The 27,320-nt window shown below is 37.8% G+C and overlaps 1 protein-coding gene across 3 annotated transcripts; it reads left to right on the plus strand.

Annotated features, from left to right (window-relative positions):
* Positions 1 to 164: 164 nt before the first annotated feature.
* FASTKD2 (FAST kinase domains 2) lies at positions 165 to 24,681 on the plus strand. 3 transcript variants are annotated; one of them, XM_015110788.3, is made up of 12 exons: positions 165 to 216; positions 1,215 to 2,042; positions 4,644 to 4,747; positions 5,441 to 5,549; positions 6,133 to 6,256; positions 6,412 to 6,551; positions 8,451 to 8,623; positions 18,936 to 19,102; positions 20,138 to 20,359; positions 21,001 to 21,085; positions 22,745 to 22,859; positions 23,850 to 24,681. In XM_015110788.3, the coding sequence occupies exons 2-12, from the start codon at positions 1,314 to 1,316 to the stop codon at positions 23,964 to 23,966; spliced, it is 2,085 nt and encodes a 694-aa protein (XP_014966274.2). In that variant the 5' UTR covers positions 165 to 216; positions 1,215 to 1,313; the 3' UTR covers positions 23,967 to 24,681. The 3 variants fall into 3 exon arrangements, with proteins under 3 accessions (XP_014966274.2, XP_077812769.1, XP_014966273.2); XM_015110787.3 differs by having other exon boundaries at positions 174 to 324; XM_077956643.1 differs by lacking the exon at positions 1,215 to 2,042 and having other exon boundaries at positions 23,850 to 24,117.
* The last annotated feature ends 2,639 nt before the right edge of the window (positions 24,682 to 27,320 follow it).

Consider the following 27,320-nt stretch of genomic DNA (forward strand, 5'->3'; position numbering starts at 1 on the left):
ACACGATCAAACATCGCCCTTATAAGCTCTGTGGTATCGCCGATCCCCCTAGTCATTCTCTTCTGTAAGCTTTCTTCTAAGTATGTCCTTCAGCTACAGCCGCGAACGTATGCTTTTTGACCTTTGAGGGAATCCGTAAGATCTCGTGAGACGCGCACCTTCTCGGGGACGCTGTCATGGCCGCTCCTGTACGTAGCCACGGGGTTGTACTCTAAGGTGAGTGGAGGACGAGCATGGGCTGAGCGGCTGCTTGTATCACATCCTAGACTTTTTACTTCGCGAAGAAAGATCTCAGGAGTTGTCCCGAAATTAAGTTTAAAGGAGGTGGGTTAATGCTGGGCGGCCCAGCTGCGGAAGGAAAGGCTCTTGAAGTTGGTTCTGGGGTCTGGTGAGGCTGGCTGGTTGTACAAGATCTTGGTCCTGAGCGCAGGCCACATGCAGACATCGCTTTCGTTTTCTGCTTCTTCTACTGAGCCGTTCTACCTGCCCAAGTCCCTATCCTTGATAATCTGGGTTCGGCCGTTGCTAAATCGTCATGTTGAAAATGATCTATCGGCCGGTCGCGGTGACTCACGCCTGTAATCCCAGCACTTTGGGAGGCCGAGGCGGGTGGATCACCTGAGGTCAGGAGTTCAGGACCAGCCTGACCAACATGGTGAAACTCCGTCTCTACAAAAAATACAAAAATTAGCCGGACGTGGTGGCACACGCCTGTAATCCCAGCTTACTTGGGAGGCTGAGACAGGAGAATTGCTTGAACCTGGGAGGTGCAGGTTGCAGTGAGCCAAGATCGCGCCACTGCACTCCAGCCTGGGCAACAGAGCAAGACTCTGTCTCAAAAAAAAAAAAAGAAAAGAAAGAAAAAGAAAAAAGAAAATGATCTATCAATGTTGATACCGTAATTTTCACTGAGGACATTTCCATAACAATGCCACAAAAATCTCTCCTATAGAGAAAGCTTTATGGAACGCTTTTACACCAGAAAAATCTCATTAATACAATGACTACTTCCAAAGTGAGCTGGCTTCTTTGAAACTGGACACATTGTGGTAGATTGGAGGGAGCCCATTTTGATAAAAATACTTTTACCGTTTTATGTAAATCTTTAATGGCCCCATAGGTTCCCCATTTTCTCTTCTGTTAAATGCATTTCATATCTTTAAGTAAAAGTTTTGTTTTAATTTTTATTCTTTTAATTACTTCTTCCCCTACAGGAAAAACCACAGCACGTGTTCTTTTTCACTAGTAGAAGCGACATTGGTTTCATATTGACAACATTAAAGCCGTTTGGAAGTGTTTCAGTGGAGAGCAAAATGAATAACAAAGCGGGCTCCTTTTTATGGAACCTTAGACAATTCAGTACATTAGTTCCAACAAGCAGAACTAGGAGGCTATATCCTTTGGGACTTTGCAAAACAAAAATAGTTCATTCAAACTGGAACCTTTTAAATAACTTTCATAACAGAATGCGATCAACTGATATCTTTAGATATCTCTTTCAGGATGCATTCATTTTAAAATCAGATGTTGGCTTTCAAACAAGGGGCATAAGCACTGTAACCGCCCTTAGAATTGACAGACTGCTTTATGCTAAAAGACTGTTTTTTGACTCAAAGCATTCTCTTGTCTCTGTTGATAAATTTAATGGTGAATTGAAGAAAGTAAACCTTCATCATGAAGTCTCCAGTGAAGGTGTTCTTACCAAGGAAACAAAACCAAACCGTATCAGCAGTAGAAAACTGTCTGAGGAATGTAATTCGCTGAGTGATGTGTTAGATGCATTTACAAAAGCGCCTACCTTTCCTAGTAGCAACTATTTCACAGCAATGTGGACAATTGCCAAAAGACTGACTGATGACCAGAAGCGCTTTGAAAAACGACTGATGTTTAGCCACCCTGCATTTAATCAGCTCTGTGAACATATGATGAGAGAAGCCAAGATCATACAGTATAAGTGCCTACTGTTCAGTCTTTACTCCATAGTGAAGCTTGGAATCCCTCAGAACACTCTTTTGGTACAGACTTTGCTGAGGGTGACCCAGGTAAAATAAAAAGGAGATTTCATGCATTTACTTGGTTTAGAATATTTTGAAAGAATGAAGGGAAATAGATATGTAGCCTTCTTAAAAGAGACTATCGAATGGTAGTTTCCTTTATATTTATTTCTGTACATATATTATATGATTTAGAGGCCTTAAGTTAGCTAGTTATTTTCTTCCTTTTGCTATGGAAATTTATGAAAGCCTTCCCCATTTACCATCCCCAGGGTTGAGTAGTGGTGAAGAAACTAAAATGAGGAGAGATGCAAGATATACAAAGAAAGCCTGGGTAGTTGAAGAAGGAGAGAAGGGAAGGGGAAAGAAGAGAATTTAGTCCATGGTAGAATTGGGATTCAGGCCCAGTAGATGATGCCCAGACTGATGAGCAGAATGATAGTGAAGAGGATGGTGTTTCAAGTAGAGAGGATTGCATGCCCTACGATTCCCAGAGGAAAAGTTTGGCGAATTTGAAGAGCTGAAAGTAGTTTGGTGTAGCTGAAGCACAGAATGATGGAGTTGTATGTTTGTGGGGGTGGGAACAAGTTTTGTACATGGTGATCAAAGGCAAGGAGTGAGGGGCAAGCGGCTTGGGGCAGAACAAGAGGCTAGAAAAATAGGAACCAAATCATAAAGAGCCTCTTACGGCTAGCTAAGGAGTATGCATTCATCCTGTAGGCAATGGGAGTCCGTTGAAGAATTTTAAGCAATGGGTTGACGTGCTCAAATTTGTATTTTAGATCACTGAGTGAGTGGAAAATGGATTGGAAGAAGGTTGAAATTGGATGGAGGGAGCCATTTTTAGTCTAAAGCAGGAATGCCAGTGTCCTGTTTAATGTCACTGAAATGGTGCCAAATGTAAGGAAGGAAGGATTAGCTTGTTAATCATTTATGTTTTAAGAGTACACTGCTGACTTATAAAGTCAATGTTAATGAAGTAATTTTTTAGCCAGGTGTGGTGGCTCATGCCTGTAATCCCAGCACTTTGGGAGGCCAAGGCAGGAGGATCTCTTGAGCCCAGGAGTCTGAGACCAACCTGGGCAACATAGGGAGACTCCATCTCTACAAAAAATACAAAAATTAGCTGGGTGTGATGTACTCACCTGTGGTCCCAGCTACTTTGGAGGCTGAGGTGGGAGTATCGCTTGAGCCTGGGAGGTTGAAGTTGCCATGAGCCATGATTGGGTGACAGAACCAGACCCTGTCTGAAAATAATAATAATAATTTTTTAAAAGACAGGAATTTCTTGGGGATAATCTGGCATATATCCTATCTTGCTATAGAATTCAAGAATTGGGTTCATAGCTATGGGAAAGTTTTTAACTTTTTACATTACTGTGATTTCCATATGTCCTCAAGGACTAACTAATTTTTATTTAGTATGTATGTGTGTGTATTTGTTTAGACCACAGAATATCCCTGTTTATTTGTAGGCTGTATATTAGTTCCTATGTAGTTATTTAAAAGTGACTATAATAAATCACCTTACCTGGTCAGTGATACTCTTACTAGATTTTGGACAGATATTCGCATCGGGATGACATCTTTGTTGGTGAGGTATGAGTAGCAGGTTTTTGTAGTCAAAACATCTGTATGGATGATGGGGTCTCACTGACCTGTTGGAATAATGTAAAGACATTTTAGAGGTGAAAGGACAGTGTGCCATCAGTGAATTTGCCCTTCAAACACATAGACAAGTGGTCTTTTCTTTCATAGTAGATATTGATGGAATGCTGTAAAATTGTTAAGGAAACCCTTTCATAGGAAAGAAACCTTTTTTTTTCTTCTAACGATAACCATTTCTTATTACCTGGTTCTGACTTAAGACTTTGTGATTTGTTGGTTATGTAATGTTAGCAAAAGAACATCTCTCTCTTCAGGCTAAGTTTCCTCAGATGTGATCTTTTGTGAGGTGTATAGACTAGTTGTGATTAAACTGTACAGTACTACTAGTTAAGCTGTGTTGTTACTATTCACTTTCCAAATTATGCCCACTATTATTTCTGGAATCAAACTTAGTACCCTAAGTAAAGAGACCTGAAAGAAGAATCCGTGGGGTATAAGCTTCCCTTGAGACTCGGATAGCGGTGGTAGAATGTGGCAGGAGATATGAATTAGAAGATTCACAACTAAAGTTTCAGCTTGATACCCAGGAAAGGATCTAGGGAAATTGTAAGAGCACAACCATTTAAGGATCTTTAGAGACGAGCTAGTTACCTGCTGTACCTCAGTAGTTCTTATATTCCTGCACTTTAACTGTTTTTGCCTTTGTGATGACCTTGAGTTACAAGAAGAGGTAACAATAATGTTTAATAAAAGTTGTTTCAGAAGTAGTGGAATATAATAAATATCAAATGTGTTTTCAGTGATAATGGTGAAGGTAAAAAAGTGTTGATGCATAAAAGGATGTGTATCAGTTAGCTGGAAAATTCAGTAAGTATGACTTTTTATTTCCCAAAGATGCTGTTTATTGTGGACTGACTGTAAGAATTGTTGGTTTGATACTCAATCCTTTTATTCAGTACATCAGTTCAGGGTTTTTGCTTGGGTGAGATAGTTTACTATGGGCTCATCACCTGTAGTGTTTTTGAAATTATATTTCAATAGGAACGTATCAATGAGTATGATGAGATATGCCTTTCAGTTTTATCAAGTGTTTTGGAGGTAATGGAGCCATGCAAGAATGTTCATGTTCTACAAATGGGATTCAGGTGAGAACTCTCTTATGCTTTCGGCATGTGGTTTTCTTTGTTCCTCTTATATCTGGAATAAAAAGTTGAGATGAAAACTAAACTGCTTTCTTGATGGGAGAAGTTGGGAAGGCTTTGTTGGTAGTTACAGTCTTTCATGCCTTATTAAGCTTAAAATCCTGACTCTGGATGACATAAGGCTGGAAATACTTCTTTTAGGGTCCATAATAACAAAGATGTGAGTAACATTGAAATCTAAATTAATTTATTTTAAAACATACTACTGATGTGGGGTAGGAGAGAATTGATATGTATATTTAATTCAGATAGTAGTTATTCAGGGACTATGTGAGGGTTGACACTGGCCCAGCTTGAAAAGGAATTTATAAAATTGATTCAAATGATCTAATGTCATAGATTAGTGAGAGTAACACTTAATTCCCTTTTACATTGACTATGCTTAGGATATATTACTATAATCTCCTGACATAATTTGTTCATTAGTAAAGAGAGCACAACAATGTGAGAGAAAATAGCACTATTAATAGATTGGTTCTCGATCTTTAACTACTTACACTCTCTCGGGCAGGTAGATCATTTCTCTGGGCTTCATAATCCTTGCCTGTAAGAAGGGGCTGGACCAAATAAAATTTTAAGATTTTTCTTCTGCTTTGAAGATTCTGTGATTTTAATATTTACTGTGTTTGATAACAGAATACTAGTTGATCAGCAAGTTTGGAAAATAGAAGATGTCTTCACATTACAAGTTGTGATGAAGTGCATTGGTAAAGATGCACCGATTGCTCTTAAGAGGAAACTGGAGGTAAACACGTGGATTTTCTCTAGTGGATGAGATTTGAAAAAATTATTTCTTATAACCTTTTATCACCGCCTGAAGTCAATTTTCTAGGGGGGCATTGCTGGGCTTTTAGGTTTAGCTTCGCTAAAGTTAATGAATAGAAGTACCCTTATATTTATTTATCTGTATATATACATGTATATTTATTTATCTATTTGTCTGGGTCATATTACCCAAACTTCATCCTTTTTATTTAAAAATAAAAGTTTAGGCCAGACATGGTGGCTCACACCTGTAATCCCAGCACTTTGGGATATCAAGGGCAGGGAGATCTGTTGATCCCAGGAGTTTGAGACCAGCCTGGGTAACTGAGCAAGACCCTGTCTCTGCAAAAAAAAAAAAAAAAAAAAAATCAAAGAATTAGCCAGGCATGGCGGTGCATGCCTATAGTCCCAGCTACATGGGAGGCTGAGGCAGGAGGATCACTTGAGCCTGGGAGGTTGAGGCTCCAACCTGGTGACAGCACAAGACCCTGTCTCAATAAAAGTAAAAGTTTAATTTATTTTGCCACACATAGTAAATTAAATTAAAGTTTGTTTTTCTTTAGATGAAAGCCTTGAGGGAATTAGACAGATTTTCTCTTTTGAATAGCCAGCGCATGTTTGAGGTACTAGCTGCCATGAATCACCGATCTCTTATACTCCTGAATGAATGCAGTAAGGTGGTCCTAGGTAAGGGGAATTTTTCTTTCATCATTTGTAACACCTGAGCTGCTGTTTTAGACTATTTTTGTTTTAAAAACTTTGCTTTTATATGGAAAAAAGAATAAAGCATGTTGTATTCAAAACAATCTGGTAATTTTTGTTTATTTAACTCATTCTTCAAGATAATATCCATGGGTGTCCTTCAAAAATAATAATCAACATATTGCAGTCCTGCAAAGACCTCCAATACTATAATTTAGATCTCTTCAATGGACTCGCAGATTATGTGGCTGCAACTTTCGACGTCTGGAAGTTGAAAAAAGTGAGTACATTAACAATTTAGAATCAGCCTCACAAACTTTTAAAACACATACTAATTCATTTAGCATTTTAAGTATTTCTCTTTCACCTTTATAGTAGTTAAGATACCAAAATATTCCAATGCTCTATTGACTTTTGAAAACTTTGCTCCTTATTCTTGTCTGGGGGCTACTTGCTAATATGAATAGTCCCCAACTTAGGATGGCTTGACTTAATATTTTTTGACTTTTTGATATTGCAAAAGCAATACGCATTCAGTAGAAACCATACTTTGAATTTTGAATTTTGATGTTTTCCTGGGTTAGTGATATGTTGTGTTATACTCTCTTTTCATGCTGGGCAGTGGCAGCAAGTCGCAGCTCCCAATCAGCTGCACAATCGTGAGGATAAACAAGGCATGTTGTATTCAATAAATTACATGAGATACTCAACACTTTTATTATAATATAGGCTTTTTGTTAACTCATTTTGCCCAACTATAGGTGAATGTAAGTGTTCTAAGCATGTTTAAGGTAGGCTAGGCTAAGCTATGATGTTCAGTAAATTGGATGTATTAAATGCATTTTGACTTAAAATATTTTCAGTTTATGGTGAGTTTATTGGGATATACCCCACCATAAGTCAAGGACCATCTGTATACTATTCTATCTTTTGGTCATCTTTCTATTTGAAACAAAAATTTGCTCTTCTATTTGGTTTTAAAGGGTTATATGGGCCAGGCGCGGTGGCTCACGCCTGTAATCCCAGCATTTTGGGAGGCCGAGGCGGGTGGATCACTTGAGATCAGGAGTTCGAGACCAGCCTGGCCAACATGGCGAAACCCCATCTCTACTAAAAATACAAAAATTAGCTGGGCATGGTGGCGTGTCCCTGTCATCCCAGCTACTAGGGGGGCTGAGGCAGGAGGACCACTTGAACCTGAGGAGGTTGCAGTGAGCTGAGATCGCGCCACTGCACTCCAGCCTGGGCAACAAAGATCAAAACTCCATCTCAGAAAAAAAAGAAAAAAGAAAAAAGGGTTGTATGGTACTTTTGTTAGATATTTAGCATCATTTCCATGTTTATACTTTGTTCTTGTTAGATTTTGAATAATAAAGATGGGTGATGTGACAGGCTTATGGTTTTTGAAGAATAAAATGTCACTACTTAATGATCACATCCATTGTTTTATCCAGAGTAAAAGCCTTTAAAATCAGGAGCTCTGTTAAGAATATAAACATTTAATGAAGCAGCTAGTAAAAACTTCTTTTTCAATGAAATAGGTGATAACTGTTAGATCTCTAGGTTCAGTTTATTTTGGAGAGTAAGTTAAATACTGAGTTTACTGTGGAAATTGGTTATGGAAAGAGAAGTAATCCTAAGTAAGAAAGATTGAGAAGGAAATTGGAGGTGAACTTCAAAGTTTATTTTAATCATAATGTTTCAGTTCCATTTTCACTTATAGATTTTAATGTTAAATATAGAAATTTTGGGGTTATGTCATACATGTTAGAATCTAGGAAGTATTTAAGTTTGGAAATGCGAGGAGTTCAAGATTGAGTTGGTCATTTTGAAAACCTTCAGAAAAGGCATATTTAAAAGTAATTTTCAGATCTGGTGTATGAAAAGCATGTAGGAAAAGATTTATTTTTAAATCAGATGGAAATATAGAAATCATTGTATGCCCAGCTTCTCAGCTTATAAAAAGATTGCTTATTAACTTGGTACCCAATTCAAGAATTAATAGAACAGATTTTGTGAGGGAAAGATAATTGTTCCTTTTCAGGGAAATATTCTGTTTCAGGATATATTCTGTTGATCAGGACAGTTGAATTGCTGCTTAGATTTTTTGAGATCTAAAAAATTACTATTAGCGTACTGTAATTATTAAAGAGTTTTCCCTCAATTTTCTCTTTTTAAGGTTCTTTTTATCCTCATTTTATTTGAAAACCTTGGCTTTCGACATGTTGGTTTAATGGACCTGTTTATGAAGAGAATAGTAGAAGATCCTGAATCCCTAAACATGAAAAACATTCTATCTATTCTTCATACTTATTCTTCTCTCAATCATGTCTACAAATGCCAGAACAAAGAGTATGTACTTGGTTTTTTTTTTTACCTTTTTTATTGCCTTATAACTTATAGAAAAGGTTATAAATCATAAGCTTAATGAATTATTACAAGTGAACACACCCCTAGTCATCATCCATGCCAATAAATAAAACATAGTGTTCCTTACTCATTTATGAAGTTAAACAAAATTTTATTTTATATTTGCTGCCCTTTGTCTTGTTTGTTTCTTTGTTCTTTATAATATATGAGTTAATTCATCATGGGAGTTTTCATTTCAAACCCTCCCAGCTTATCCTCTCAGCTCCTGAGTTCATAGTTCAGTTTAATTTTATTAAAACATTGAAAAATCTGTCTTTTAAAATTTTTGATTTTTTTATTATGGTAAGAACATTTAGTAAATTTTAAAGTGTACAGTACGATATTGCTGACTTTATTATTAACAGTATAGATAATGATATTGTACAGTGGATCTCTAGAACGTAATCATCTTGCATAGCTGAAACTTTATGCCTGTTAAATAGCAACTTCCCTATTTCCCCCTTTCCTCACCCTTGACAACCAACATTATAATCTCTGTTTCTATGACTGACCTTTTAAGATACTTTATATAAGCAGAGTCATGTGGTATTTGTCCTTCTATGACTAGCCTATTTCAGTTAGCATAATGCCCATCAAGTTGATCCATGTTGTAGCATATGGCAGGATTTCCTTCTAAGGCTGAATAATATTCCATTATATGTATATATCACATTTTCTTTATCCATTCATCTGTTGATGGACGTTTAGGTTGTTTCCCTATCTTGGCTATTGCAAACAATGCTGCAGTTAACATGGGAGTGCAGATGTCTCTTTGAGAGTCTTATTTCAATTCTTATGAATTGAAATATATCCACAAGTGAAATCCCTGGATCATACAGGGATTCTGCTTTTACCAAGGGTTCTACTTTTACCAAATGCTTTTTTTTTTTTTAGCATCAGTTGAAATGATCATATGGTTTTTATCCTTTATTCTGTTGATATGATGTATCATATTGATTGATTTGCATATGTTGAACCATCCTTGCATCCCAGGGATAAATCCCATTTGGTCATAATGAATAATCTTTCTAATGTATTATTGAATTTGGTTTGCTAGTATTTTTTTGAGGATTTTTGCATCAATCTTCATCAAAGATATTGCGCTGTAGTTTTTTGTTTGTTTGTTTGTTTATGTGTTTTTGTCTGATTTTGGTATCAGGGTAATACTGGACTTGTAGAATGAGTTTGGAAGTATTCCCTCCTTCCCTGCTTTTTGGAATAGTTTGAGTAGGATTGGTGTTAGTTCTTCCTTAAATGTTTGGTAGAATTCAGCAGTGACGCAGTTGGGTCCTGGGCTTTTCTTTACTAGGTGGTAGTTCTACTTTTACATTTTTCAAGGAACCTTCATATTGTTTTCCATGCACCATTTTGTATTCCTATCAACATTGTGCAAGGGTTCCAATTTTTACACATTTTCTCCAACACTTGTTATGTTTTGTTTTGTTTTGTTTTGTTTTGTTTTTTTGATAATGGCCATCCTAACAGGTGTAAAGTGATATCTCATTGTGGTTTTGATTTGCATTTCCCTGATGACTGGTGATGTTGACCATGTTTTCACATACCTATTGGCCATTTGTATGTCCTTTTTGGAGAAATATTTAAGTCCTTTACCTATTTTTAAATCATATTATTATTTTTGCTATTGAGTTACAGTATGTTATAATATATAAACATACTATAAATATATATGAAATATATATATTATGGGATGCAGAAAAAGCGGTACTAATAAGAAAACTTATAGCATTAAGTTTTATATAAACGTATAGCAGTAAGCATAAATATATGAGTTACAGGAGTTCCTTATATATTTTGGATAATAACTCCTTATCATATGTATGGTTTGCAAATATTTTCTCCCATTCTGTAGGTTGCTTTTTCACTTTGTTAACTGTTTCCTTTGCTGTGCAGCTTTTTAGTTTGATATAGTTCTCCTTGTCTGTTTCTGCTTTTGTTGCTTGCACTTTTGGTATCATATCCAAAAAAATCATTGCCTAACTAAACCAATGCCATGAGGCTTCTCCTACACATTTTCTTCTAGGAATTTTATAGTTTTAGGTCTTATGTTTAAATCTTTAATCCATTTTGAGTTGATTTTTGTGTATGTTACAAAATAAGGTTCCAATTTTCATTCTTTTCCATGTGGATATCCAGTTTTCCCAACACCTTTTGTTGAAGAGCATATTCTTTTACTATGTGTAGTCTTGGCAGCTTTGTCTTTTTTATGCTGGTGCCATACTGTTTTAATTACTGTAGCTTTGTAATATATTTTGAAATCAGTACATGTGATACTTCTAGCTCTGTTCTTTTTCAAAATTGCTTTGGCAGTTCAGATCCCTTTGTGGTCCTATATGAATTTTAAGATTTTTTTTTCTATTTCTGTAAAAAAATGCCATTGGAATTTTGATAGAGATTGCACTGAATCTGTAGACTGCCTGGGTTAATATGGACATTTTAACAGTATTAAGTCTTTCAATCCGTGAGCGCAGACTGTCCTTCCATTTATTTGTGTCTTTAATTTTTTTCATCCATTTTTTTGTAGTTTTCAGTATACAAGTCTTTCACCTCCTTGATTAAGTTTATTCCTGCCGGGCGCGGTGGCTCAAGCCTGTAATCCCAGCACTTTGGGAGGCCGAGACGGGTGGATCACGAGGTCAGGAGATCGAGACCATCCTGGCTAACACGCTGAAACCCCGTCTCTACTAAAAAATACAAAAAACTAGCCGGGCGATGTGGCGGGCGCCTGTAGTCCCAGCTACTCGGGAGGCTGAGGCAGGAGAATGACGTGAACCCGGGAGGCAGAGCTTGCAGTGAGCGGAGATCCGGCCACTGCACTCCAGCCTGGGGGACAGAGCGAGACTCTGTCTCAAGAAAAAAAAAAAAAAAAAAAAAGTTTATTCCTAAGATTTTATGCTTTTTGATACTATTATAAACAAGATTGTTTTCCCAATTTCCTTTTTGAATAGTTTAAGTGTATAGGAACGCAGCAGATATTTTTACTGCTTCCTTTCTGATTTGGTTGTTTTTTCTTTCTTTTTCTTTTGTTTGCACAATTACTCTGGCTAAGATTCTCAGTACCTTGTTGAATAGAAGTGATGAGAGTAGGCATCCTTGTCTTGTTCCTGGTCTTAGAAGAAAATATTTGTTTTTCATCATCCAATATGATGTTAGCTATGGTTATTCATATATGATCTTACTTATGGTGAGGCACATTTCTTCTATAACTAATTTGTTGAGAGCCCTTAACATGAAATGTTGTTGAATTTCATCAAATGGCTTTTCTGCATCTAATTAGATGGTCATATGATTTTTCTCCTTTATTCTGTTAATGTGGTGTATCTCATTAATTGACTTGCGTATACTGAACCGTCTTTGCCTCCCAGGGATAAATCCCTTTTATTCGTGGTGAATGATCCTTCTAGTCCTAATATTTTGTTGAGGATTTTTACATCTGTGTTCATCAGGGATATTGACCTGTAGCTTTCTTGTGTCATAATGCATGTGTCTGGCTTTGGTATCAGGGTAATGCTGGCCTCATAAAATGAGTTCTCTGTCTTCAGGTGTTTGGAAAAATTTAAGCACATTAGAAGTATTGTTAATTCTTCTCACAATATTTGGTAGAATTCAGCAATGAAACCATCTAGTCCTGGCCTTTTTCATTGTTGGGAAGTTTTTGATTACTGATTAAATTTCCTTATTCATTATTGGTTTGTTTAGATTTTCTATTGCTTTATAATTCAGTCTTGGTAGGTTGTATTTTTCTAGGAATTTATTCATTTCTTCTTGATTATCCAATTTGTTGGCATAAAGTTGTTCATAATAGTCTCTTATGAGCCTTTTTTATTTCTGTGGCATTGGTTTTTACTTCTAGTTAAAATGTTTTGTTCGTCTCTTATTTATTTGAGTCTTCTTTCTTTTTTTGTCAGTCTAGCTAAAGGTTTGTCAATTTTGTTCATCTTTCATAAAACCAAGTCTTCATTTTATTGATTTTTTCTACTTTTTATTGTCTATTTTATTTATTTCTGTTCTAATCTTCATTATTTCCTTCCTTCTGCTAACTATGGGCCTAGTTAATTTGTCTTATTTCAGTTCTTTGAGGTGTAAATTTAGGGGTTTTTTTTGATACCTTTCTTTTTTCTAAGATAGGTGTTATTGCTATAAGTTTTCTTGTTAGTACTGCTTTTTCTGCATCCCATCATTTTGGGTATGTTATGTTTTCAATTTTATTTGTCTTGAAATATTTTCTAATTTCCCATTTGATTTCTTCTTTAACGTTGGTTGTTCAAGAGTGTATTGTTTAATTTCCACATATTTGTGAATTTTCTAGTTTTCCCTCTGTTGATTTCTAATTGTATTTCTTTGTGATCTGAAAGGATACTTGGTCTGATTTCAGTTTTCCTAAATTTGTTATGACTTGTTTTGTGACCTAACATATAGTGTCTGTCCTTGATAATGATCTGTGTGCACTTGAGGAAAATGTGTGTTCTGGTGCTGTTGGCTGGAATGTTCTGTATGTGTCTGTTACAGCCATTTCATCTGTAGCAGGGGTCCCCAGCCCCCAGGCCATGGACTGGTACCAGTCTGTGGCCTGTTAGGAACTTGGCTACACAGCAGGAGGTGAGTGGCGGGTGAGCATTACTGCCTGAGTTCTGTCAGATCAGCCATGGCATTAGATTCTCATAGGAGCATGAACCCTATTGTGAACTGCATATGTGAAGGCTCTAGGTTGCGTGCTCCTTATGAGAATCTAATGCCTTATGAAACACCCCCAGCATCCCCAGTCTGTGGAAAAATTGTCTTCCATAAAACCAGTGCCAAAAATGTTGGGACCACTGATCTATAGTGTTCTTCCTTTGTTGTCTTTGATTTCGGTCTGGATGGTCTATAAATTATTGAAAGTGGGGTTATTGAAGTTTCCTACTATTATTGTATCATCTATTTTTCCCTTCAGATCTGTTTTTCTGATGAATTGGCCCTTTTATCATTATATAATGACCTTGTTTGTCCTTGTGACAATTTTTAACTTAAAGTGTATTTTGTCTGATGTAAGTATGGCTACCTTTGCTGTCTTTTGGTTACCATTTGCATGGAATATCTTTATCCATTTCTTCACTATCAAATTATGTGTATGTCCTTGAATCTAAAGTGAGTATCTTGTAGACAAGTTACAGTTTGGTCTTTTTTTTTAATCCATTCAGCCATTTTGTGTCTTTTAACTGGGGAATGTATTAGTCTATTCTCACATTGCTGTACTACCTAAGACTGTGTAATTTATAAAGAAAAGGGGTTTAATTGACCAACAGTTCCACATAACTGGGGAGGCCTCAGGATACTTATAATTATGGCGGAAGGCAAAGGGGAAGCAGTCACCTTCACAAGGTGACAGGAGAGCAAGAGAAAGGGCAAGGAAGTGCCACACTTTAAGCCATCAGCTCTTGTGAGAACTCCCTCACTATTACGAGAACAGCATGGGGAAACTGCCCCCATGATCCAGTCACCTCCCACCAGGTCTCTCCCTCAATATGTGGGGATTAAAATTTGAGATGAGATTTGGGTGCAGGAAGCTGTCCACCCCTTTTCCTTTGTTCTTAACTGCCCTCAGTCATCTGAACCCTGCTGGTTTTGTTAGTATTCCATGTGAGTTGAGATAGAAATCAGCCCCTAGGGCAGCACACCGAAAAAGCCAAATGTTGGTTGCACACTCTGTTCTCTTCCTCCAAGGGAGAAGTCCTAGGCCAAGGTGATTTCTCTGGTGCTGAGCTGTGCTGGCTTTGGAGAGGGGCTAACCTGGGTAAAATGTCCTTCTAACCTGTTGCAGTGCAACTCTTCTTGGTTTTGTTCTTGTCTGGAGTATGACAATCTCTTAATTGGTTTCTGGACTTTTCATAAGGTATTTTTGTCTATGTGTCCCTGTTAAATCAATGATTCTGAGAAGCTGTGAGAGCTGGACCTTCTTGTAGTTCAGTTTTGACCTTAACTATCCATTTGGTCTCAAGCTGCTGCTTTCTATTCTTTTCATTTTAACCATAGCCATGCATTTCTATTATTAAATACAGTAATTCCTCAAACGTGCCAGCTTCTTTCATACCTCTGCTTTCTACCCAGAACATCTTTTCTTACCCTTTGGATCACTCACGGTTCATTAAAAATCAGAAAAGCATATAAAATATCATTTGTTAAAAGAGTGATTAAAAGCATGGACTCTAGAGCTAGGTTTGAGTCTTGCCTAGGTTTGAGTTTCGTCATTGCCATTTGTTAGCTGCTTGGCTTTTGGCAAATTACTTATCTGTGCCTCAGTTTGTTCACTTATTAAAATGGAGATGAGCTGTGTCTAATCTCACTGGGTTGTTACTAGGATTAAATGAGTTCATCTGTGTCAAGTTCTTATGACAATGCCCAGCACATAGTAATTTTTAGATTTGAAAAAAATTAGAGTGTAGGTCACAGAGGCATTGGGGGAACAAACTAGGGCAGTTTTGAAGGTCTCAGTGGCAAGATGCACAGGCCATCTGTTTGTCATCAAATGACTTGACTCCAGCTGCTTGCTTTCCTTTTAGTTTTCCCTCCAGATTTAGATTTCTAAAAGAGAACATCTGATTGACTGAGTTTGGGTCAAATGCCCATCCCTTAAGGGCAGTTAATCAATGAAGTGGTGTCAGGCCAACTAAAAAGCAGCTTCCCACTGTACTGTCCATTGAATGGACAGACTCAGCTCATACTGCATTTTCTGTGTCTTCCCTAATTGTTCCCATCAGGGTCCCTGTGCTTGTCATGTCTTACCCAATCTCTGGTGGAGACTTGACTACAACTTTGTTGTCAAGGCTCCACCAGAGATTGGGTAAGACATGACAAGTGTCACATCATTTGTTGTGGCAGTAAATCTCTCTGCTCCTCAGTTTAGGTAAGCTCTCCAGAGTCAGACCCAGCTGCCTGTTTTTCTGAACTTAGTACAGGACCTGCCAAAGAGTAGACATTTAATAAAGGTAGAAAAATATCCCCCAAATTCAACCTCCCTATACTCCCCTGGCTTGATTTTCTTCTGAGGCTGGCTCCCGTTGATCCCTTGCTCTTTCTAGACAATAATATCAAGCTAAGTGGTAATTAAAACTCCAGAAACAGGCCCAGAGGGATTAAGAGAGTAATTACTGGGCAGGTAAGAGTTTTTCACGTGACTCTAGGCAATCCAAGAGATAACTTGTTCCAACAAAATTGTTATGTTGGAAATAGGTGGGGGGATAACAAAAGTAACAAAGGCTGAGACATTTAATAAAATGGCAGTAGTAAAATCAGTACAGGAGGAGAATCATGAATTTGTCTTTTTGTCTGTCTATTCTGCTTTCATTTAACCTAGTGGTTCTCAAACACGGATGATTTTGCCTCCCAGGGGATATTTGGCAATGTATGGAGACGGTTTTTAGTTGTCACAACAGGAGGGAGGTATGTGCTACTGGCCTCTGGTGGATAGAGGCCAGGGGTGTCACTAACATCCTACTATGTGCAAGATAACCCCTCACAATAAGGAATTATCCAGCCCCAGATGTCAGTAGTGCTGAGATTGAGAAACCCTTACCTAATTCTAAGCCTCACACCTCAACATTTCTTCAAAGGAAAAGTAGGGGCAATATGGCAGATACAGCAAGATTAATTAGTCACCATTTCCTGAATGCTCATGAATGTACAGTTGCCTGGATTTGGTATTTTGAGGGCTATAAAAAAAGAAGTTTGTATTCCCTGTTCTTCCTAGACCACTGATCAAAACAACTCTCTTGTATATCCAGAGGAAGGCAGTACACGGTGGGCACCAAGTAAGTGCTTTATGGAGGAAGGAGAAAGGAAGATGGCAACTTAGGCTGGAGTGGCAAAGGTTTTGGAAGCAGAATAACTCAAAGTATTTGGGAAGAGAATTGACTAGAAGAGATGGATTAGATAGGAGAGTGGTAGGAAATCTGGCTTAGCTTATTGTATATCCACATGCTATACATTAATCCTTATTTCATTTTTGATGGCCCATGGGGGAGAGGGTGTGTTAAATCCAGAGTATCTTGCTGGGCTTGGAACCCAAGGAAGAACTATTTAACATTTAAGCTCTGTTGTTTTGGTCCTTTGGTTTCTTCTTTTCTTAATCTGTATTTACCACCTTATGGATAATCCCACATTTGCATCTGTGGTCATTAGTGTGCTCCTGAACTCCAGACCTGAGTCTCTGTGGGTTGCATATGGTCACTGCACATCCCAAAAGTGTCTCAAGTTCAGTAATTCTGGAAGTCAGCTCATTTTTCTGGACTCATCCTTTTCCAATGACAAGTTCCTCCTCCTGTCTTCCTCATCTAAGTTTATTTGTTTGTTTAGTCAGCATTTGCCAACCACCTGGACACTTAGAAGAAAGATGAATAAGACAGTCCTTCTTGCCAGAGGATTCTGTGTAATGGGTAAGGTAGATATGTAAATTGGCAATTAAATATAGCATGAAAATTCGAGTGATCTAGCATATTAGTCTGTTTTCATGCAGCTGATAAAGACATACCCAAGACTGGGCAATGTACAAAAGAGAGAGGTTTAATGGACTCACAGTTCCACATGGCTGGGGAGGTCCCACAATCATGGCAGAAGGTAAAAGGCACTTCTCACAGGGCAGCAGACAAGAGAGAGCCAAGCAAAAGGGGTTTCCCCTTATAAAACTATCAGATCTCGTGAGACTTACTACCACAAGAAGAGTATGGGGGAACCACCCCCATGATTCAGCTGTCTCCCACTGGGTCCCTCACAATGCAAGGGAATTATGGGAGCTGCAATTCAAGATGAGATTTGGGTAGGGACACAGCCAAACCATATCATCTAGGATATTTGGAAATAAAGGAGGGATATGTCAGGATGCCAGCCTGGTGAAGAGGAGGGTCAGGGCATATCAGGCAGTGTTACCTGGAGGAGATGGTATCTGAATTGATCTTAAAAGATGGAGAGATGGGGGTTTACCATGGAAAGATAAGCAGGAATGAATATTCCAAGTGAAAGGCCCTCTATACGCGAGGCCTGGAGGAAGGAAACAGCAGAGCACATGCAGGGAACAGCACGCAGCATGAGGTACAGGGTGAGGAGTGGGGCAAGAGAAGACCAGAGAGGGGATCACTACCCAGGCTCCCAACTTCCTTGTCCACACCATCCCCTGCCCCCACCTCCCACTGCGTGTTCCAAAAGCAATCAGTTACCAATTTCAGAAGTGCTGCCTTGCTGTTGTGTGTATGATCTGTTATATTCCTCCCATTTCATCGTAATTCCTGCAGTTTTCCTGGCCTTATCACAGCCCTTCATCCTCCCCAACCCTTCTACCCCTACCCATGGACCTCTCAGTTGATTTCAGTCTCAATGTTAACAAGAGCTTGCGTCCAGGCATATTTGCCCGGCTGTTAAGAATCACTCCTCTGTACCTCCATCTCACCAGTTGCTCACTATCAGGCAAGTAGCATGCGCTTTCAGGGCTCTGCTGAGGTCTTCTTCCCTTACTCCATCTTTTTCACCTATTCAACTTCTCCCAAAAGCTTCTGTTTATTTTCTTTGCGAGATCACAGTACTTTACGTGTATTTCTTTTCTTACATAACTATATGTATCATATGCCCTGAGAGTCAGATTGGCATATGTTGAAAGGGTAGCTACCATTTATTAGTGGTGTCACTCTGGCCCAGCGATTGCACCTGATTTTGATCTTTTCTGTCTTCATTTGTGCTTAATCACATTGTTATACTTTGTAACATTAATTAGCTCTGGGTGGTAGGATTAAGCTTGTAGTTCTTTTAACCCATAGTATTGACAGCTAGATAGTTTTAGTTGGTTATAAAACTGTAGTGGTGGTTCAGGCATTATAGAAAACCTAGCATAATTATGAAAAGGTTCTGGAGCCTGACACCTTGTGTTCTAATACTGCCTTTGCTACTTCCTTGTCTGTGTATTCTTAGACAAGTTACTCAACCTCTAAGCCTGTGTACCCATTTTTTTAAATGAGGAGAATGATAGTAATACCCATAGAGTTTTTTAGTGTGAGTTAAGTGAGTTAAAGTCTATAAAATGTTTCTCGTGCAAGACGTATAGCAATAGCCAATATTTATTGAATGCATATACTTATTATGAGATAACCAACTGTCCAGAACGATGTATGGATACTTACTTGCAAGCCTGATCTTCTTATCTCTTTTCTCTGGAATCCTTAAAGATATTGGCCTTCTGTAAATGTTGGGAAACTGACTTTTCTTTGTTCCTCAGACAGTTCCTGGAAGTTATGGCTAGTGCTCTGACTGGTTATCTTCACTCTGTTTCTTCTGAAAACTTATTGGATGCAGTGTATTCATTTTGCTTGATGAATTACTTTCCCCTGGCTTCTTTTAATCAGCTTCTGCAAAAAGACGTCATCAGTGAGCTGCTGACATCAGGTAGGATGTTACTGCAGAATTGTGACCAAAATAAGACACTACCACTAGCTACCATATGACTCTGAGTGGGGTCTTAGTTGGAGCAGCGTTAGTTGAAATTTGCAGAGCAGGTGTTACTGGGAAAGGGCTGACAATGGTGAAGTCAAAGGATAGTGCTTCAAAGCAACAAACCTACAGACCCTTCTTTAATGACAAGTCCTACATGTAGAAAAAAATAGTAAGAAATGCATCATTATTCCTTGTATTTATACTCTATCAATCTATACAAAGGCTAACTGTTCAGGTTGTTCTTTGTGCTTTGATCAGAGCTGTTTGTAATTCCTAATCCTTTCTTACCACATTTGAAGCCAACCTAAGTCAACTTTTGCAGCTGCAAACACTTAGTCACTCCTGGCCTGTGATGAGGTAACACCTGTTAGATCAAGAAACCAAACAGCCACCAAATTGATTAGTTCATTTACTCTTGGAACCAAATTCACTGTTGACTTTTAGTCTTTAATATTAAATAAGGCAAAACAATATCCAGGTAGATGTACAAAATTTGAGGATGTGTCTGAGAATAGAGTAGTTCAGAATTTTTAAAAAAAAAATGTTATAAAATTCCAAAGTTGAGTTATGAAGAGTCAGTCAATACCACGTGCTGATTTTTCAGGCAGTGTAATAATGGAGAAACAGCCTTGAACCCCAAAAACCTGGATTCTAGTTCCAACTTTGCCTTAACTAATCACGAGGCTTTTTAACATTCCTGGGCATTTCCTTATCTATAAATTGAGGAGTTTAGACTAAATGACCCCTAAAGATATTTGAGGCCTTAAAACATTATGAAGTGCAGGGCTTTGACTTAGACCCTGTGGAAGCCGGGGAGACACAGAAAGGGTCCTTGTGATAAGAAAGAGATCATTAGAAATACAAGTGCATTTTTTTATATATATATATATTTATTATTTTATATCTATTACTAAATATATATTAATATAGTTTTAAAATGTTGCATTTATTTCTTCTTAATGATATACTCTCTTTTTTATCTTTTAGATGACATGAAGAAGAATGTTCACAAGCTGCATATTTTGGATACTTGTCTAAAACTTGATGATACTGTTTGTCTCAAGGACATAGCCTTGTCACTCCCACAGCTTCCGCGGGAGCTGCCACCGTCACATCCAAATGCCAAGGTGGCAGAGGTGCTGAGCAGCCTTCTGGGAAGTGAAGGATACTTCTCAAAAGATGTGCACTTGCCACACAGTTATCATATTGGTATGGGACATTATATGATTTCCTTTCATTTTATTGTATTTATTTTCCCTTTTTTTTCAGATAAAAAAAATAAGTATTTGTGGCAGCAGTTTAGTGTAGTGCAGCATTGCCTGTGGAACTGGCCTGATTGTTGCCTCATAAAATTCTTGTGACCAGTAAATGAAATTCTACACATTTTTATGTGTCTAAAATCCCAAGACTAGTATCTGACACATGGTTAGCTCTCAATATATTTTAGCTACTGCTATTATCATTATTGGTAGTACTATTAAACATTTTGAAACAGAAAATCCCTTGGGGCTGGTCGCGGTGGCACACGCGGTAGCATGTGGAGAGGCTGAGGCAGGCGGATCACTGGAGCTCAGGAGTTCGAGACCAGCCTGACCAACATGGTAAAATCCTGTCTCTACCAAAAAAATACAAAAATTAGATGGGCATGATAGCATGTCCCTGTAGTCCCAGCTACTCAAGAGGCTGGGGTGGAAGAATTGCTTGAACCTGGGAAGTTGCTGCAGTGAGCTGAGATCATTTTACTGCATTCCAGCCTGGATGGCAGAGTGAGACCGCATCTCAAAAAAAAAAAAAAAAGAAAGTCACTTGGAGCAATGTTTGAAAAATTAATATCAATTCTTTCCTTTCAGATTTTGAAATCAGAATGGACACTAACAGGAATCAAGTGCTTCCATTTTCTGATGTGGATACAGCTTCTGCTACAGCTATTCAAAGGTTGCTTACATATATTTCATTTGCTGGGTTTTCCGAATTTAAATCCTAATTATAAAAGACTTGACATTAAATAGCGGTAGTAAAGCTAAGACTTGATGTTTGTATGGAGCCTGCAGCACACCAAGAGACTTCTCATCCATCAGTGTATTCCTTAGAAAGTGTCAATGTGGACATTATGGTTGAATACAGTGGACTTCAGTGGGACCATTTAATGAGACAGACTTTTTAAAATTAAGTTTTGAAGCTACAGTTCAATAAAACAATACTAATATAATTGAAACTATCAATGCACTGTAAACTTTGGACAAGATAATATAATAGTGATCATAAAGAATAAAGACTTGAGGCTTCTACAGAAATACCCAATCAATATTTTGCTCTACCACCAAGACTTTTCCAGAGGTAGAGAAACTGTAGTTTTTCAATTAAACTGTATTTCTATGGGTCAGAGCACATTGAAGCTAATCCTAAGTTGTTTCCTTGGCTCACACATTACAAATAGAGTGTCTCTGGGGAGAAATCGGATGCTATGCCATGAGAGAACATCCTGCCTCTTCAGTAGATGCGTAAGATCATGCCATCATTGCACACACCCGTGGGCCAGTTACCCTTTATGTAAAGGCTCTGCTACATGGATCCTGGCCCCAAGGGACTTAGATCTCCTGTTACTCCACTGGACACACACACACATAAGTACGACAGAAACATACAGAAAAAAATCTGTAGGGATCCAAACTCTTATCTGCCCATCCCTCTTCATTCACACACAGTTCTGTGACTCACCTCTTTCTGAATGCATCTAGCTTATTTCTTGGCCATCTTTTCAAGTGCTGTCTTTCCTATCAATGCTCCCCATCTCCCCTCAGAAGAGGCTTTCTCTCTGGCCTCATTCCAAGATCACTTTTCTTTTTCAGGTACTGCACTATTCTGGCATAATCAAATAACCGTTGTTCTCGGCATAAAGTCGTGAGAAGTGAAGAATGTGAGCATTCCTTTAAAGACATAACATTTGTCATATAACAGCCAGAGTATAGGTGAAGGCAGTAAGGATATAAATGTATTTTTTTTTTCTTTTTTTCTCCCAGTGAACTTAGTATTTCCAAAGCGCCAGAAACAATGAAAAAACAAATTACACCTTCCACATTTTTGTTACATTTACAGATTTTATTTTTTTAACAGTCTTGCCTTTCTCTTGGTGTTTTCTTTCTTGTATTTAAACTCCTAATTCTGTTTTTTACATGCTGCTTTCTCTGAGAGATAATATATGCAAGAAGAGCATTTACTATTTGGTATTATTTACACCATTACTACTACTGGTAGAATAAATAATTATACTGAGATCAGAAATCAGCACTGCATAGAAAACCCTTAAAATTGGTGCTTTCATATCTGAAAATTTTCCGCTTCAAAAATGTAGCCATCCTTAAAGGGAACTGAGAGGTAACTGTGTACAATGTGGTATATTTTCGGTTTATAAAGTAGCCTTGTATAGTGGAATATCTGCAGAGGCCAAGTAAGAGAAGTGAAGGACTAAGACAGGAATATCGAGGATTGCGGTCAGTGGAGAGCTCAACTTGGAAATCTCCAAAGAACAGGAATGCAGCAAGACTAAATGGTAATATCGATAACTGTTCTTGTTTTGTTTATTTTTGTTTTCAGAGTAGCTGTGCTATGTGTTTCTAGATCTGCTTATTGTTTGGGTTCAAGCCATCCCAGAGGATTCCTTGCTATGAAAATGCGGCATTTGAATGCAATGGGTTTTCATGTGATCTTGGTAAGAAAAAAATGCAAATGAAATATTCTTTAATTACTGATGTACATTCTAACAGCTGCCAGGAATCCTGTGGTTGAGACTGGTTACTAGGATTAGAGGAATTGTCAGCATTATTGGAATAAGTGCTTTAGTTACTGTTTCTTTGAAAAAGAACATTGCTAGTACACAATTTGGGTTCTGCTCAGCTGATTACTGGCATTATTAGAGCTTTTACAAATGTTGTTTTGGTCAGCTTTAATCCTTTTCTGCTAAGAGGAAGAATGCAAATAATATATTTTCATATTTAAGACACACAAAACCATATTTAATTTCCAGGTTATCTTGAATAAGGGAAGGAAAGATGTTAAACCTTTGTTTTCATGGCCTGTGTGAAGCTGTTACAGGATGTTTGTTGCCAGAAAAGGCTGGATGGTTCTAAGAGGATGGGTCTTTCTCTTCCCTCTTACGCTTCAATTTTATTTTGTACACCACAACTTCTCTTGAACAGCCTCTTCAGATGTTTCTAGGTAGCAGGAACCTTACAAATACATTTATATATATGTTGCTGTTGGAATCTATCTAAATGCCACTCATTTGGTCCTGCGCATAATGTAAGATGTAAACATTCCAAATCTATTATTATACTTCAGTATCTAGAAATGGATTACGTGTGGACTATTGAGATTAAGATGACTTCTTTCTCTTAGTGGGCTACTATTTAAGACTTTGTTTTTTATATTGCTGATTATGTATATTCTAAGGAAGATTTTCTCAAGAAAAGCAATTTTTGCACCATTTAGAGGACCTTTAAAATTTGTATAATTTTCACAGTTAAAGCTTTCTTAAACCTTAACATGTAGTCTTATGCCTTTAAAATATGAGTAGTTGTAAGGTCACATTTACTTTCAAAAAGCTATTTTCCTCATGTTATTTACTATGTTTGGATCTCTAAACTAGCTGTAATATGAGCATCGTCTCACAAACTGATTGTTTTCCTCTTTCTTTGGTAAGGTCAATAACTGGGAGATGGACAAACTAGAGATGGAAGATGCAATCACATTTTTGAAGACTAAAATCTATTCAGTAGAAGCTCTTCCTGTTGCTGCTGTAAATTTGCAAAGCACATAATCAAGTGAAAATCAACCTTTCATATTAGGAGACATGCATTTGTAAAAATAATAAAGACGACAATTCAGTTGTCAGTGGTATTAACCTCTCTGCTAAGACAAAAAAACTTACCTCAGTTCACTATTAAAATTAATTTTAAGAATGGAAGAAATGTTGTTACTGCCATTTTAAAATATGCTGAGAAAATTCCAGAAGGGTTATTTTTCCAACCACACTTATTCCCTCTAGTGCCCAGATATTTGAGAAATTTGTGAGCTGTACATTTCACCTTTTCATCTTTGATCTATTAAAAACTGGTTTCTTAGTTGTGAGGGGTCACAGGCAGGTTGATTTGAGTAGTCCTTGTGTTTGGAATCTGAATATTGATACTCCTGCTCTCAGCTATTCCTAAGACTTGGGGTTATGCCTTTAAATCATTTTCAAGCATTGGCCAAATAATAATTGGACTAGGTTCTGAAGTTGTCGAGTGTGTAAGAATTAGTGAGGTAGCCTGTTGAAAATGAATGAGGATGGTATTTGTATTTGTAATAAGCACCGCAGGTAGAGATATTTCATGGGTTATAATAAGAGAAACACGGATGAGATAATGTGTAGATGGCAAGGAGTCTTGCTGTTGTTGGGTCCTTCCTTTCTCTCTCTTTTTTCCCCCTCACCCGTCCCACAATTTCATGAAGTCTTTTAAATTAAATACATAGCGGAATTGTGTTGTGAATCAGACCTGAGGACTCTTTTTTCAATTATGTGTGTTCATTCTTTGTTCAAATATTTGTCCAAATTCAACTACTTTGTTCAGTATGCCTGTCTACCTGGTATGTGTCTCGCTGGGGATATAGTGATGAGTAGGTGTGGTCTTTTGTGGAACTTACAGCGTGGTTTTGCAAGTTGGTGTTATTCTACCCCCAAGTACACAGACATGCAATTACTAGACATCTTAGTATTTGACAAGCACTGCTAAGTATTCATTTGTGTGCTGTCTTTTCATGATCTGAACCCTTTGAGGTGTAGCTACTATTATGATTCCCTCTGTGTCTTCATTTCCTCTTCTCTAAAATCAGGATAGGTCATTTGCCCAAGGCTACACAGAGTAGGGGAGGGCTAGAGTTTGAATGTGAGCTGACATGGGCTCGTAAGAAAATACAGAAACTGGGGCAGGCGCGGTGGCTCACGCCTGTAATCCCAGCACTTTGGGAGGCCAAGGTGGGCAGATCATGAGGTCAGGAGATCAAGACCATCCTGGCCAACATGGTGAAACTGCATCTCTACTAAAATACAAAAAATTAGCCAGGCGTGGTGGTACATGCCTGTAGTCCCAGCTACTTGGGAGGCTGAGGCAGGGGAATCGCTTGAACCCGGGAGGCAGAGATTGCAGTGAGCCAAGATGGCACCACTGCACTCCAGCCTGATGACAGAGCGAGACTTTGTCTCAAAAAAAAAAAAAAAGAAAATGCAAAAACTATAAGAATATGACAACAGCTGCCAGGTTGTATCAGTTTATCCAGCTTGCATTTAGAAAAGGTTGAAAGGAAATGTAGTGATTATTTAATTGTTACTTCCCTCATTTTATGGATGAAGAAGATAAGGCTCAAAGAATTTTCCTTTCCTGAAGTCTCAACTATGCCATTGGTTTCCACATCATTTCATCCTTGCCTGCTCTTCAGCTTGTGTCCCGGGAGATCAGGCTTCTGGTTCCAGATTGGACAACCTCTGGTTTTGTACACTTGGCCAAGTGATTTAACCTCATAAGCTTCAGAACAAGATGCAAATATTCTGTTATTAAAGAAACTAAGGTTTTTTTCTTTAAATGTTGAGTGTGCATTAGTTTTGGGTGGCTAATTATGACTCCTCTTCAAAGGATTTGACAAATTTGCGAATATTTATGACCACTTTTTAGGGTAGTAATTTTCAGTTTGTTATAGTTAACCTGGCAGATAAAAAGGCATCCCTCTTTTACTAGCATTCTAGTGTTAGCATTCTTCATTGCTTTGTGGCAATGAAAGAGAAAGGGGCAAAGAGCTGATGAACATGAAAAAAGTTCTACTTGTAAAGACATCCACATTCAAACAGATGAGATGGTTTTGCCTTTCAAATTAGCAGTGGTTTTTTTTTTCTTTTAAGAATTACAATGCTGACGAAGGTGTAATGAGGCAAGCACTTGCATAAGCTGTTGGTAGACTGTAAATTAATACCTTTCTGGAATGTACTTTGTGGAGTTTTCTTCTCCCATAATTTAAAAAATGGCTTTATTAAAGTATAATTGACATATAGTAAACTGCATATATTTAAAGTGTACAATTAGATCAGTTTTGACATACACACACACACACACACCCCTGTGAAACCACGATCAAGATAATGAATATATCTATCACCTCTAAAAGATTCCTCTGTCTTTGCTTTTTCCTCTGTCCTCTAAAAACCACTGATCTATGGCACACATAGAAAAAGTATTAGGAAAGATATTAAATACTAATTTTGTGTGAGATATCCAAATAATTTTTTTCAGAATCCTTAATGAGAAGCTTGATCTTGCTCTAAATATAACTATAAGATATAAAATTGTATTCTTGAAGTGGCTACATGCGATTCTTTTATTTTTTTAATTTTAATTTTTTGTTTTTTAAAGATGGGGTCCTGCTGTGTTACCCAGGCTGACTTCAAACTCCTGGGCTCAAGGGATCCTCCTGCCTCAGCTTCCCAAGTAGATAGGACTGACTATAGGTGCAAGCCACTGTGCCCAGCTCAATTCTTGATTGAGGTGTTTTATTCAGTTCTCTGAATTCTTAGTAGTTACCATTGAATAGAAACTTTCTTTACACAAAGGTGATGAAACAGTTTAGAACTTTTAAAAAACATTCAAAAATTGAAAATGTTATATATACATAACCTAACAACTCTTCTTGTCATTGACAAAATGTGATGGTATTTTTTTGTGATAATACAAGTGGACCTCAAATACAATTGAAGTTTTCATATCGAGTATTTCCAAATAACAATGACATTCCAATTTATAGAATGTTACGCATTGTGACAGTTGTCACCCTGCAACTAGCTTGGACATCTCTAAGCAAATAGAAGTTTCTGTAGGATAGAGATTTGGGGCATCTACTTGGAACTGTACCTACGAGGAGCTGGCATTCCTCAAATCCCAACCGACTGCACTTTTCCATGAAATTACCCAGCAGTTATGATGGCCAGTGGCTCACTCAGCTGTGAGCCACTTAGGTAGCTGGCGAGGTGACCGGACACAGCCTTGTCTTCACACAGCACATCACAACAGGGCAGCAAAGGACAGATCTCTCTCATACTCTTTATTCATAGGGCCTGAGAGGTAGACCATCAAGACTCCAGCCTGTT

This window comes from Macaca mulatta, chromosome 12 (genome assembly GCF_049350105.2).
Source record: "Macaca mulatta isolate MMU2019108-1 chromosome 12, T2T-MMU8v2.0, whole genome shotgun sequence".
Taxonomy (NCBI): domain Eukaryota; kingdom Metazoa; phylum Chordata; class Mammalia; order Primates; family Cercopithecidae; genus Macaca; species Macaca mulatta.

Excerpts from the sequence above, each read along its gene's own strand:
- FASTKD2 (XM_015110788.3), top strand. The coding sequence starts at position 1,314 with ATGAATAACAAAGCGGGCTCCTTTTTATGGAACCTTAGACAATTCAGT. Across the intron at positions 8,624-18,935 it reads TACAAATGCCAGAACAAAGA|ACAGTTCCTGGAAGTTATGG; the intron begins GTATGTACTTGG and ends TTTGTTCCTCAG. Across the intron at positions 19,103-20,137 it reads CAGTGAGCTGCTGACATCAG|ATGACATGAAGAAGAATGTT; the intron begins GTAGGATGTTAC and ends TTTATCTTTTAG.